General features: G+C 42.6%; 1 protein-coding gene across 2 annotated transcripts in view; it reads left to right on the top strand.

Annotated features, from left to right (window-relative positions):
• The first annotated feature begins 12,786 nt into the window (after nt 1-12,786).
• tdrd3 (tudor domain containing 3) overlaps nt 12,787-15,751 on the top strand; it is a 35,835-nt gene continuing 32,870 nt past the window's right edge. For both annotated transcript variants that reach the window (XM_083759154.1, XM_083759153.1), the window contains exons 1-2: nt 12,787-12,964; nt 15,501-15,585. In XM_083759154.1, coding sequence (XP_083615280.1) covers nt 12,927-12,964; nt 15,501-15,585 — 123 coding nt within the window. In that variant the 5' untranslated portion in view covers nt 12,787-12,926. The remainder of the gene's footprint in view (nt 12,965-15,500; nt 15,586-15,751) is intronic.

Raw genomic sequence — 15,751 nt, 5'->3', positions numbered from 1 at the left:
TAATATTAATATTAATATTATTATTAAAACACCCCCTCGCGCGTCAGCTAACTTGTCTAAATGGGTTAACCCATTTAGACCTGACATCGAACTTAAAAAAATGTCTTCTAAATCATGACAGTTTTCTGAAATACCTCATGTTTCTATGTTAGTGGTTCTTAATATTTCATGTGAAGGACGCCCAAAATGATCTGCATTTGGCCACCGACCCCCATCTGAAAATATGATTTGAGTCATTTCAGCAGGTCACCAACTTCACCGTAACACCGCCGTGCTGGAATGACAGAGAGTGAGCGAGCCGCCGAGATTTGGGGAGTTGGAATTCAGCTCTAGGCTCAGCCAGGCACGTGCAGAGGGAAGGGGGCTAGGGGGGCTTTTTTTTTTTTTTTTAGGGAAAGGGCAACAAAAAGTTTTCTTTTTTTGGGGGGGGGGGGGGGGTGTGATGTGGTGTGGGGGGCCAATACGAGCTTATGTGGGGGCCAATAAGGGCTTGTGGGGGGCCAATACGAGCTTATGTGGGGGCCAATAAGGGCTTGTGGGGGGCCAATAAGGGCTTGTGGGGGGGCAATAAGGGCTTATGTGGGGGCCAATAAGGGCTTGTGGGGGGCCAATAAGGGCTTATGTGGGGGCCAATAAGGGCTTATGTGGGGGGGGGCAATAAGGGCTTATGTGGGGGCCAATAAGGGCTTGTGGGGGGGGGGGGGCAATAAGGGCTTATGTGGGGGCCAATAAGGGCTTATGTGGGGGGGGGCAATAAGGGCTTATGTGGGGGCCAATAAGGGCTTGTGGGGGGCCAATAAGGGCTTGTGGGGGGCCAATAAGGGCTTATGTGGGGGCCAATAAGGGCTTATGTGGGGGCCAATAAGGGCTTGTGGGGGGCCAATAAGGGCTTGTGGGGGGCCAATAAGGGCTTGTAGGGGGCCAATAAGGGCTTATGTGGGGGCCAATAAGGGCTTGTGGGGGGCCAATAAGGGCTTATGTGGGGCCAATAAGGGCTTATGTGGGGGGGCAATAAGGGCTTATGTGGGGGCCAATAAGGGCTTGTGTGGGGGGCCAATAAGTGTCATTGGTCCTTCATTTGACAAGTAATGATAAATTCAACTATCATAATGATTTATCTTTTAAGCTGCCATCAGTCGGTTTTAGTTTCAGACTAATGAGAACATATTGCTTATTTTACTGTCCAATGACATGAAATGGCACAAGGGAAGGACTCCACAAAAAGACCACCCCCAAAAATTGGCGCACGCTGCGCGTGCCCACACATGTGCCCTTTTCGGTAGTTTGAGCCCCTGCCCCCCCAGTGCTCTCTGCACGGCCCTGAGGCTCACGCTGGGACACTGGAAACAGATGGGATGGATGGATATAGAAGTGGAGTTACTGGGTTTTCCATGTTGCAGTAAAGTGGTTCTTGTTGTTGCTGTACTGTACTGTACTGTACTGTACTGTGCTGCGATGGGGCAGAGGAGTGGCGGAGGAGTATTTTGAAGTAAACGTAGAATCCAACGCACATCGCGAGCACGCCAAGTAGCACGCACAGCTCAGCCACTTGGAAGTAGACGAACGGACCTGAATGACAACACGACACGACACAATTAACACAACATGGCATGCACGGCACGGCACAGCACAGTACAGTACAGTACAGTACAGTACAGTACAGTACAGTACAGTACAGTACAGTACAGTACAGTACAGTACAGTACAGTACAGTACAGTACAGTACAGTACAGTACAGTACAGTACAGTACAGTACAGTACAGTACAGTACAGTGATACATGATTCTGTACAATAATACATGCAACTCCTTGCAACATGCAACTACAACAACTACATGGGGTGGCAGCAGGAACGTCGCTATTTGTGCTGCCCCATACATACTGTTGTATCCTACTGACTCACCTGTCAGTGAGGAGCCCCCACCGGGAGGACATACTGTTGTATCCTATACTGACTCACCTGTCAGTGAGGTGCATCGGGGGTCATGATCAGACACCCACTGTGGAGGGATGTGTGTCCCGTTGGGTAGGGTAATGCAGCTGATGAGACAGCCTAACCGAGACAGACATGGTGGGTAAAAGTACATGTGGGTTAGGATGTATAGCTTGACTAACACTCAGCCTGAATGTTCATTTGTTTTAATTATTCGGACTGAAAGCCCCTCCCCACGGACGGCAGCAGTTTAATTATTCAGACTGAATAATGACTACATTTTATGATTTGCTTGATCCACGTTTTCCGACGTAAAAAAAAGCAATGTTTATAAAGCTTGCAGCAGTTATTAACCCACAGAGCCTAGTCCTTCCATGCACCAGAATCGGGTTCTCCCAGTCCTGCATGGCAGAGTAGTTCCGGAGCAACGGACATGTGTGGCCTTGCTCATTCCCTAAGGGACTGATCGAGGGTATAGCTACTGGGACGTAAGTCGGGACTTGATCACCCCGGCTGGGTCGCCTGAGTGAGGGGTATGATATTGGTAGACCCGAAACCCAGAGGACCTCGGGATACATCACTGAGGATACGTTCCAGTTGCATCCTAGCGATGTATTTTAGTTATAATAATGTTATTATGTCATGTTCATCAGCATCACTTTTATTTACCATCATGTTCAGTCTCACCTGGACATGGTTTGATGTAATCAACAGTAATATTACTGCTAACATTGTTGCTGACGTCACAGGCCAGTACTCCAGACAGACCCTGTGTCAGAGTGATGTTCTGGGTGTCCTGACGTCCTCCAGAGAAGAGATGCTCGTCCCTCAGAGGTTGTCCATCCAGAGTCCAGCTGTACTGGACACTGTCCCCGTCACAGGAGCAGGACAGCCTCCTCTGGCCTAGGGACAGACACTCAGAGGACAGCTTGGGAGAAGACACCGGAGCTGGAAGACAAGACAAGATATTAGTTTAACCCATTCAAAAAATTACAAAAATGCCTTCTAAATCCTGACAGTTTTCTGAAAAACCCATGTTTCTATATCAGTGGTGCTCAATTTGTTTCATGTCAAGGACCCCCAGAATTATCTGTATTTGGCTGCGGACCCCCATCTTAAAAATATGTTGTTCCATTGCATCGTTTGTTTTATATCACCATTACATCACCTAATCAACACGAGTTAGACTTTAATATATTAGCGCCCCTCACTTCACACGGGTGTGATTTTCTTTTATATCAGTTCTTAGAATTAAAACGTTACTTTGAACAGACAGATGGAGATGTAGTTCATTTTGAGTCAAATATCATGTAAAGAACATATTGAGCTTCATCACTCCGTGTGATGTCACTCATCTCAAATGTTCCACTACTGCCATTAAAGGATGATCTGTTTCGGTATTTAGAAGAAGTCCCAAACTTCTTTCTAAAGCGAAATACTCTGTCTGTTTCCTTTTTAGAATGTTTGTAGAACATGTATTCAAGTCCCGTCTCAATCCTGTCCACCAGTCGCAGATCAACGGTTCCTCCCAGAGCTCCGAAACACTTAGCTCCATTCTGTCTGGCATCACAGTGGATCTGACCTGAGGACAGAAATTAAACACAATTCAGACTAGAACTGCACTCTGTCGAGTTGCACACGCAAGTAGGCACATATACACAGTATATATATATATACACACACACACACACGCACACGCACACACACACACACACACACACACACACACACACACACACACACACACACCGGTATACAGTATATGACCGAGCTGAATTAAAACAGTTTAGAAAAGTCGATTTGAAAAGTTTTACAAAACCTGGGGTCCGTTTATGACATTCTACCACAACACACAAACGGTATAGTGTGCCGTGCCTATGCCTCGGCCACGCCAACCACAACTGAAACAAATTCTGCTCTGCTATTATAATCTGCTTTATTATTTTTATTTTATTTTTTGTAATTATGTATGCATGTATTTCGTGTATGTGTATATAGATTTATGTATTTTCCGACTATCCTTGGGATTGTGGGTGGGGGGTGGGTGCGGGATAGGGGATGGATATATTTTTTTAATTTTTCATATTTGATATGTCTCTGTTTAATGCTTGCCCCTGGGTTTGTCAAAAACTTTAATAAAAAGATTTTGAAAAGAAAGAAAAGTCGATTTGTTTGGACACATTGTCAATGGCAAAATGTGACCTGTGTTGTGATGAAAAGCTGTGGGAGGGGCTGGCACCCCTCAAAGACTATAGATGGCTCATTGGAGTGGCGTGTGTCGACGTGAGGGAGGAGGTGGAGCTACGTGTGTCGACGTGAGGGCGGAGGTGGAGCTACGTGTGTCGACGTGAGGGCGGAGGTGGAGCTAGATAGGTATGTATGGGCTGTCAAGGACAGAATCAGATAGGACTTATATGTATGTATGTATTTATGGGCTGTCATGGACAGAATCAGATAGGACTTATATGTATGTATGTATTTATGGGCTGTCATGGACAGAATCAGATAGGACTTGTATGTATTTATGGGCTGTCATGGACAGAATCAGATAGGACTTGTATGTATGTATGGGCTGTCAAGGACAGAATCAGATAGGACTTGTATGTATTTATGGGCTGTCAAGGACAGAATCAGATAGGACTTGTATGTATTTATGGGCTGTCATGGACAGAATCAGATAGGACTTATATGTATGTATGGGCTGTCAAGGACAGAATCAGATAGGACTTATATGTATGTATGGGCTGTCATGGACCGAATCAGATAGGACTTGTATGTATGTATGGGCTGTCAAGGACAGAATCAGATAGGACTTGTATGTATTTATGGGCTGTCAAGGACAGAATCAGATAGGACTTGTATGTATGTATGGGCTGTCATGGACAGAATCAGATAGGACTTGTATGTATTTATGGGCTGTCAAGGACAGAATCAGATAGGACTTGTATGTATGTATGGGCTGTCATGGACAGAATCAGATAGGACTTGTATGTATGTATGGGCTGTCAAGGACAGAATCAGATAGGACTTGTATGTATGTATGGGCTGTCAAGGACAGAATCAGATAGGACTTGTATGTATGTATGGGCTGTCATGGACAGAATCAGATAGGACTTGTATGTATTTATGGGCTGTCATGGACAGAATCAGATAGGACTTGTATGTATGTATGGGCTGTCATGGACAGAATCAGATAGGACTTGTATGTATGTATGGGCTGTCATGGACAGAATCAGATAGGACTTGTATGTATATGTATGGGCTGTCAAGGAAAGAAAGTAGCTTTTTTTTGCCAGTCAGTAGGCCTGCGTTCTTGCGTAACATCCTGGTATGATGTCACATGCATATCTATTAAATCTGCCAGTCATATTCATGTTCCCTTCTATATGGAGCAGTGTTGTTTTTGACAGCAAAATTAGATTTTAGTTTTAGTCATAGTCTCTTGAATAGTTTTCATTGCATGCACAGTCTATGTAAAGGTGTGTGAATGTGTGTGTGAATGTAATGCACAGTCTATGTAAAGGTGTTTGAATGTGTGTGTGAATGGGTGAATGTAATGCACAGTCTATGTAAAGGTGTGTGAATGTGTGTGTGAATGGGTGAATGTAATGCACAGTCTATGTAAAGGTGTGTGAATGTGTGTGTGAATGGGTGAATGTAATGCACAGTCTATATGTAAAGGTGTGTGAATGTGTGTGTGAATGGGTGAATGTAATGCACAGTCTATGTAAAGGTGTTTGAATGTGTGTGTGAATGGGTGAATGTATAATGCACAGTCTATGTAAAGGTGTGTGAATGTGTGTGTGAATGGGTGAATGTAATGCACAGTCTATGCAAAGGTGTGTGAATGTGTGTGTGTGTGAATGTAATGCACAGTCTATGTAAAGGTGTGTGAATGTGTGTGTGAATGAGTGAATGTAATGCACAGTCTATGTAAAGGTGTGTGAATGGGTGAATGCAATGCACAGTCTATATGTAAAGGTGTGTGAATGTGTGTGTGAATGGGTGAATGTAATGCACAGTCTATATGTAAAGGTGTGTGAATGTGTGTGTGTGAATGGGTGAATGTAATGCACAGTCTATGTAAAGGTGTGTGAATGTGTGTGTGTGAATGGGTGAATGTAATGCACAGTCTATATGTAAAGGTGTGTGAATGTGTGTGTGAATGGGTGAATGTAATGCACAGTCTATATGTAAAGGTGTGTGAATGTGTGTGTGAATGGGTGAATGCAATGCACAGTCTATGTAAAGGTGTGTGAATGTGTGTGTGAATGGGTGAATGCAATGCACAGTCTATGTAAAGGTGTGTGAATGGGTGTGTGAATGGGTGAATGTAATGCACAGTCTATGTAAAGGCGTGTGAATGTGTGTGTGAATGGGTGAATGTGTGTGTGAATGGGTGAATGTAATGCACAATCTATGTAAAGCGCCTTGGATAAAGGCGCTTTACAACGCGTCGCAACGCATTGTGAGATTGTAGATCAGCTATCTTCAGCAAGTGTAACATCACGGCAGCATCAAGGCCCGCCAAAACTCATTTTAGCCGACTAAATCAACTGTAGATTTAGTGGAATAAAATCTTATGACATTTAGTCGAATAAACTAGAGTTAGACTAACGCTAAAACATTCCAGGTGACTAAAATGTGACTGAAGCTTAAATGAAAACTATTCAAGAGACTATGACTAAAACTAAAATCTAATTTTGCTGTCAAAAACAACACTGCTCCATATAAAAGGGAACATGAATATGACTGGCAGATTTAATAGATATGCATTTGACATCATACCAGGATGTTACGCAAGAACGCAGGCCTACAGAGAGACAAAATAAAGCTACTTTCTGTCCTTTACAGCCCATACATGCTAATATGGTATTTGTTTCGCATTCAGGTTCTTGGAAACGCTCCCGCGCCACTGCGTTAGTTTTACTGAGGTTAGGTTTAGGTATAGTTTACTGAGGTTAGGTTTAAATTAGGTATAGTTTTACTGAGGTTAAGGTTAGGGTTAGGGTTAGGTTTAGGTATAGTTGTACTGATGTTAGGGTTAGGTTTAGGTATAGTTTTACTGAGGTTAAGGTTAGGGTTAGGTTTAGGTGTAGGGTGTCAATCACAGCGACTGGCCAGTCACAGCGCACCATTTACTCGAATGCGAAACGGGAACCATATCAGCCCCATACATACATACAAGTCCTATCTGATTCTGTCCTTGACAGCCCATACATACATACAAATCTGATTCCATGAAACCATGTTAAGTTTAAAGTCACTTTGCCGCTGACTTTATGCATGTTTAACGTCCTCTATAGTGAATGTGAACAATGTGAACAATGTGAAAAATGTGTTAAAAACAGTGTATGAATCATCTTCTCACCATGAGACAGTCCAGCGGTCATCATCAGCAGCACAGCGAACGCAGTCTCCATGTGATGTGGTCCGGTCGGATGTGAGGAGGATGGAGAGGAGAGGCGGTTCTGGTCAGAGGAGAGGTCGTGGGTCGCAGGTGAGAGGTCGTGGGTCGTAGGTGGAGGTCGTAGGTCGCAGGTGAGAGGTCGTGGGTCGTAGGTGGAGGTCGTGGGTCGCAGGTGAGAGGTCGTGGGTCGTAGGTGGAGGTCGTAGGTCGCAGGTGAGAGGTCGTGGGTCGTAGGTGGAGGTCGTAGGTCGCAGGTGAGAGGTTGTGGGTCGTAGGTGGAGGTCGTAGGTCGTATAGGTGAGAGGTCGTGGGCCGTAGATTAGAGGTGAAGGAGGCAGAGCGAGCGTAGAGAGAGAGGTGTTGATCCTTCAACATCAGCTGGCAGAGTCAACATGAAGCCTAAACACTACCCACCCCCATAACCCTACAGAGACACACCCCCTTTTCTGCACCTCAACCAATCAGCACGTCAGAGACACACCCCCCTCTCTGCTCGTCAACCAATCAGCACGTCAGAGACACGCCCCCACTCTGCACGTCAACCAATCAGCATGTCAGAAACGCTTTGCCCGTTTAACAACCCGTCTTGCCTACAGTCAGGATGTCACAACACGAGATTCGGACCAACGAGGAAACACGCGGTTTTGGTTGTTGGCAGTGGTGGAAAGTAACTAAGTACTTTTACTTAAGTACAATTTTGAGGTATTTGTACTTTACTTGAGTATTTCCAATTTCCAGTACTTTTACTTCTACTCCACTACATCTCAATGCCGAAATTTGAACTTTTACTTCACTACAATTATTTGAAAACTTGGTTATAAAGGCACATGGAGAAGTGCTGTAATGTCATAATGCATTATAACCAAAGCATCAATAATATGCTATACAGTAGCAGGACTTTGAGACCTTTAAGTAAAGTGGCAACATTCTTTAATGGTTATTAGCACCTTTTTTTATTTATTTAACCTTTATTTAACCAGTAAAAACCACATTGAGACTCTTTTACAAGTGTGAACTGGCCAGAACAATAGGCAAAATAAGTGACACAACTCTGCCAGTAACAAAAAATAACAACAAAAAAACAGGACAGACATACAATGCTCATAAATACAGTACCCACTACCAAAGAAGCTAAAAGGGAGAACAGGAACGCGACCAATAAGGACTAAAAGATCTAAGCAACGGGAATTGCTAGTTGACCCTAACCCAAAAAGCAAGCAGACAGTTGCTATACGTCAAAGCAGGAGCAGTGTATGTGAAGTGTGCCCATGGCAATCCTTTTAAAGCTCACTAGGGGAATCACAGCAGCCAGTTTGAGTCTGGACTGTAGGTCATTCCAAGACCTAAGTTATAATAGTTATAATGTGCTGTTCCACTGAGCATAATAATGCATTATGACCAGCACTTATACTATAATGGTATAATCGTGGTTATAAGTTGTCATAAATTATTTCAAACATTTATAACGAGTGTTATAATGCCTTATAAGCACATTATAATGCATTATAAATTAGCTTATAATGCATTATAAAGACAACCTTAATATAAAGTGTTACCAATTATAGGCAATCAATCAATCACTCAGAACAGCAGCAGCTAGAACACCCGGTTCAGAAATTGATATCACTATACTGTAATGCAGCCTTTGAAAGCAAGGGGGGGGAAAACATATTGATGCCACACCGGTTATACGATGACGTCCACAACCCGTACAGTATCACACCTGGATGTATACTCCAGAAAGACGCAGGAACACAAAGCACCAACGAGCTGGCCAGATATGAGAACCAGGATGACTGTCTGGAACTGTATGGAAGCGACGATGGAGGGCTTGACTGAGGACGACCCATAGAGAGAATATTGATATATTGTAAGGATGCACCGAAAGGGAAATTCTTGGCCGAAAACCGAATACTGAATATAGGAAACAGTTGGCCAAAAACCGAATACCGAATATCCGAATATGATTAATATTATATATCTTTTTTCCTACCACTGTTGTCATGGCCGTACCTTAAAGCTACCTGATTTATGGCAAAATAAATATGGCAAAAGTTAACTTAAATAATAATCACTATTATGGGTCCATAAAACATTTATTCAGCTTTTTTGAATGCATTAATTGCATACACTATTCGGTGATATATTTTCTGCCTATTCGGGCCGAAACCGAATAGGCCTAGGCCGAAAATGCATTTTTAGCCATTTTCTGCTGAATATTTTCTGCGGCCGAATATTCGGTGCATCACTAATATATTGCCCTTATGTTGGGTGAGTCTAATATTTTGGGGACATTCTTTTGGTAAAGAGATATCTCTGCATGCTTACCAAAAACGTGTCCCCAAAATATTGAACCGAAACATCCCTATATTCTCCTTTAACACGTAAGCAGTAAGGTGTTTGAAAGGGTGCTTATAACTTTTAAAGGGTGCTTATAACTTTTTTCACTGCAATTTATCAAACAGCAAGATGGACAATGTCTCTTTGCATATAGTCCTTGATAAAAAAATAATTGAGGATAAAAGTGTCATTGTCGCTACTGGATATTTGCCAAGGAAGAGAACATTTCAGAGGGCGTTTTCTGAGTTGGAACAATCAACCGTTGCCACTCAAGCCAAGGTGATGTCCCCACAAAGCCTTTTGGGTGTACTTGGATTTATTGCTTTTTCTTCTTTTCTTGTTTCCCTCCATTTTGCTTCAGAAATAGCTGTAGAATTCAAAACTCACATGGAGTGACACATTCTCAGCAGGTCAACTATAAGATAATAATCTCAAGAATAGTTTTGATTATTAAGATCGCAGTTACGTTTAATTTGTGTAGGCTAGTGCCTTTTCAGAGCTCAAGGATATATACTATAACAAAATGAAGGAAATACCATAAAACTGTTTTACAGTCTATGCATTAAAAACCACCTAGTAAAAAAAAATGACTACAACCGTCCATTATAACATATTTATGGAACAATGATCAAAGTAAAAGGACAATAAAGCACAGTCAAAAATAAATGAACATTTATAGAAGAGTGAATGTCTGTATATGGATAAATGAAAGAGTCACCTATATTATATGTACACACACACACACACACACACACACACACACACACACACACACACACACACACACACACACACACACACACACACACACACACACACACACACAGCAGAAACTAAAAACCAGGTTTACTAACATAAACATCAAATCGAATAACACCCTCATCACTGATAAGCTTGATGTAGCCAACCACCTGAACATCTTCTTTACAAACATTGCAACAAAGCTGGTTAGCAAACTGCCCTCCCACTCTGGGCGTTTTGGTGTAGAGCACATCAAAGCCTTCTACAAAAACCTTGGTGTTTGTAAAGATGATTTCAAAATGGCAATGGTAACAACCGAGGAGGTACTTAAAAAACTGAGTGCCCTACAACCCCACAAGGCCACTGGCCATGACAATATCCCCTCCAAATTTCTCAGAGACTCAGCTTTTTCCATAGCTCCAGTCATCACCCACATAGTTAACCTCTCCATCAAACAGGGACAGGTCCCCCAAGATTTTAAACTGGCCAAAGTAACCCCCTTGTTCAAAAAAGGGAGTAAATTAGAACCCGGCAACTACCGCCCTATTTCTATTCTAAGCTCCATCTCGAAAGTGATGGAAAAAATAGTCTATGAACAGGTTGAAAAGTATCTTGCCACTAATAATTTGCTGTACGAGTTCCAATCTGGTTTCAGAACATCCCACTCCACTGACACATGCCTCCTCTATTTGAGCGACCACATCAAACACGAGGTGGACGCTGGAAAATACTGCGGCATGGTCATGCTGGACCTCCAAAAGGCTTTTGACACCGTGAACCACTCCATACTGGTTAACAAGCTTAAAGCTATTGGTTTTGATAGCACATCAGTGAGCTGGATGCAATCCTACCTGGAGGGAAGAGAACAGATGGTGGAGGTGAACGGAACACTGTCCCCTCCCCTCCCAGTGAGCTGTGGCGTCCCACAAGGAAGCATACTAGGGCCTTTACTGTTCCTAATATATGTTAACGACATGACTTCAGCTTGTGACTGCAACTTGTTCCTGTTCGCAGATGACTCAGCACTGCTGGTCTCGGACAGGAACAAACTGCAGGTTGAAAAGACCCTCAGCTCTGAACTCGGTAGAATCTGCACCTGGCTCGCTGATAACAAACTATCCTTACACCTGGGAAAAACTGAATCCATCCTCTTCGGATCAAATAGTAATCTCAGCAAGGCAGATGGCTTCTTGGTTAGAGTGGGTGACAATATTATCACACGAAAAGATCAAATTACCTACCTAGGTTCCATCCTGGAGGCCAATCTTTCCGGTGATAAGATGGCCACCAACGTAATCAAAAAAGTCAATCAAAGAACAAGATTCCTTTACAGGATCTCCTCACTGGTCAGCAAAAACACCTTGAAGACCTTAACAGGAGCCCTCGTACAAGGTTTCTTTGACTATGCATCCACCTCTTGGTACCACAGCACCTCAAAGGCCCTTAAAACAAGGCTCCAGACCTCCCAAAACAAACTGGTCAGGCTCCTACTTGGCCTCACCCCCCGAACCCACCTCACCCCTGCCCACTTTGACAGGCTGGGATGGCTTAGGGTCGACGACAGAGTACAGCATCTTGCAATGGGTCTGGTCCACAAGATTCGATACACCACCAAGATACCCATGTACCTGTCTAAATACTTCCCTAGTGTGAACGAAGTCCACACCCACAACACCAGAGGGAGTACAACAAACCATGTACAACCCAGATTCGGCACAAACAAGGGACTAAATTCTTTTCGCTCCTATGCCACCAAAATGTGGAACGCCCTACCAACAGTCATTAAGACATGTGAATCCCTTGACTCCTTCAAAACCGCTCTCAAAGGGCACCTACGGATGGCTGCAATTCGAAACTGGCCTCTGTAAAATCTGAATCCCCCCCCACCCCCCCCACCCCATTTTCCCTCACTGTATATTGTATCTTTTCCCTTTTTTGCTTCCCATATGATGAATTTAGCTACATAGAAATGTCTATTTGTATGTCTCTAAATGTTTGTATGTCTTTAAATGTTTTGATGAATTGAACAATGTGGACCCTGTTGTAAACAAGTGTAATGCTTAATTGGGTCGTCCACTCACAGTTGACAGTCTTTGTATTGAGTTTGTGCTTAAAATGTACTGTAAATTCTACAAACTGTTAATAAATATTTCAATCAATCAATCAAACAGCAGCAGGTCGCAGTACCATTGATGACCGCACGGGGGCAGTAATGTGCCGCAGCTCGCTCATCTGCCAGGCAGAAGAAGAAGAAGAAGAAAGTCTTGCCTTTTGCGCATCTCCTAAAGCCCGATGACGTCACGCAAGGTTACTCGAATCCCATTGGTGGCTTATTGAACGTAAAGTCGTTCGTTTACGAGTCACAACTAGCAAGTTATAACAGCGTTAAGTCGATAATAATGTGCATTGCAATATCACATAGTAATTTATTTATAATAAGCGGGGCATTAAATATATAGGCGCCATTGTTATTTTTTTACACATATTCTTTTTTTGAAGAAAATGAGCGATTTGAAAGCATCGCTGACCAAAGAAGGCTGGTAGGTATATAGCTTTGTAGCTAACGGTCTGTTAGCGAGCTGTATAAAATATAACATTATTATCGGTTAGTTATTTATCTCTATAATAATGATGTGTATGTATATTGGCTGCCTTATAGCCAGCACTGCCCCATGGTAGTAAACACAAAGCATCAGTGATGCTTGTTTACACCATCAGTCATGGATGGTCGAATGTGATGCTATAGTGTGGTGCAGCTAGCGATAACAGACAGCCTGTATGGTGTGTAGCCATACATACACACGGTCCAGCAGCTGTCAGTGGTAACCATGCAGTCTGGAGAAGTCTATGGACTTTAAGTGACTTTTACCCCCCCCCCCCCTCCATTTCCCCTCACTGTATATGTATCTTTTCCCTTTTTGCTTCCTATATGATTAATTCCTGTTCTGTTCTTTAGCTACATAGAAATGTCTATTTGTATGTCTCTAAATGTTTTGATGAATTGAACAATGTACGTGGACCCTGTTGTAAACAAGTGTAATGCTTAATTGGGTCTTCCACTCACAGTTAACAGTCTTTGTATTGAGTCTGTGCTTGAAATGTACTGTAATTCTGCAAACTGTTAATACATATTTAAATCAATCAATCAAAAAAGGCTATGGACTATAGCTCAGACTCCCACATTGACACTAATCAACCCGCGGACCCCCCCCATTTGAAAACACATGCCAGGGACCCCCATAAGAGAAGATTGTTATGGCTCTAGCGGTGATTCTCAACCCGTTTAATTTCAAGGACCCCCAGTTTGACATGCATTAGTCTACGGACCCCCATTTAATGGCATTTCTATCTCTTGGACCCCCAATTTATATTGTAAAATCAATGTTAACCCATTTTGACCTGAGATCAGATAAAAAAAATGTCTTGCATCCTGACAGTTTTCTGAAAAAGCTATGTTTCTATGTCAGTCGTTCTTCGATTTTTCAAAAATAGCAGACCTACAAGCTCATAGCGCGCCACCGAGTGGCGCGCTATGAGCTTGTAGGTCTGCTATTTTTCAATAGCTAAAGCATAACATAATGCTAACACCAAAAAGGGATCCCGCCCAAAATGGGTTAATTTAACTCTGAGATCGTATAACAGGTCCATTTGGTTCCATTTGTACACTCTCTGAGTTGCAGACCCATAAGGGTCCATTTGGTTACAAACTATTATTTAGCTGGGGACCCCCTGGAACTCCCTCAGGTACCCCTGGGGGTCCCCGGACCCCACTTTGGGAACCACTGCTATAGCTAACTCTAAACTAAAGACATAATGCTTGTGTAGGCCTAGCCCTAGAATGGCTCTTGTTGTTTATTCATACAGTATGTACAGTATTTCACATACAGAGCCATAGAACGGTCCTGCTTAATTTCTGGTCGGACGTAAAATGGGTGGCCTAAATGTGATAAATGCTCCGTTTGTACTCGCCCATTAAATAATTCCAAAGACGTGGAGTGAAATATATGGTCCTCTAGTTTCATATCCATGTGAAACTTTCACATATCCATGTGAAATGCACACGGACGTCTTTCTCTCCGGGCAAAAGGAATGACAGCTGGACTTCATTTCATCAATTGTGTGGCCCAAACTTTTGTGTTTCCCTGGTCAATTGGTGATGACGTCTGTGGTAAACCGGACGTATTCGTAAAATCACTTCATCGATCATTCCGGGCCCCTCTCGCCAGGAGAGAAAGACGTCCGTGTGTGCATCTCTTGAAAAAGTGGAGATAATTCACTAAATACACGTTTTGTGCCAGAACTTTCACATGGATATAAAACTAGAGGACCATATTTCACTCCATGTCTTTGGAATTACTTAATGGGTGAGTACAAATGGAGCATTTATCACATTTAGGCCGCCAATAATTCAATTCAACTCAGGAACAGTAGGAAGGGATCTATGCCTCTGATACATGAACATTTACGAAGTTAATGAAATGATCACAGTCGTTCTAGGTCTAGTGTAGGCCTACCCCAAACTAAATTGACGCATTCTCTTCAAATGCTGGCATAATATCACAATGTGGTTTGGTAACACTGCCTGGCATGTGATGTAGGGCGGCTAGCTTTATAAAAAATTAGAAGATACAAAAATAAAATGCCACTTTGTTTTTGTAGGCCCTATATTGAATTTATGTTGTATTAAAAAATAAAATACTTTGATGCTCTGATAACAGATAAGGGACTGTTTTCACAGCAAAAGCATGTCATGAATTATCTGTCTCTAGTGCCCTGCTCTTAGATCTTTACGTCTTTTATTGAATGTTGTGTGTATATTTATTTTACTAATATCTGGCTGCAAACCAATTTCCCGCAAGGGACAATAAAGCTAACCTTGAACCTTGGATGCATTAGTTGGCTAAGCATAGAGATTGTAGTTTCACCCTGATTCTATTTCTAACCCAGTCCAAATAATGTTTAGTTTAATAATGCCTGGTGTTGTGTTTAACATACAAGTTACAACTTAAGTTATAGTATAGTTATTGTTTGTTTTATTTCAATCTTCTCACCAATTGCCATGTTGTTGTCATCCAGGTATCTCAGTGAAGAGGGGATAGCAGAACTGAAAGGTGGAGCAGAGAATGTATCACACAATGACATCATCCGTATTGGACTCAATGTGAGTTACCTCTTAGACATTATTTGACTTCCTTTGATGTGATGTGCTGTTTCTTGTGGACTTTATTTCCCATCTTCCTATCATTTCAAGTCGTTAAAGACCTAGACATAAAGGCTCTTCAGGCTCTGGGGTGTACGGTCTGTCGAGGAGAGGCAACATGGAGGCA

Source organism: Protomyctophum parallelum (assembly GCF_964188405.1).
Source record: "Protomyctophum parallelum genome assembly, chromosome: 2".
Lineage (NCBI taxonomy): Eukaryota > Metazoa > Chordata > Actinopteri > Myctophiformes > Myctophidae > Protomyctophum > Protomyctophum parallelum.
The sequence above is the reverse complement of the archived record's forward strand: the minus strand, read 5'-3'. Positions and strand labels throughout refer to the sequence as shown.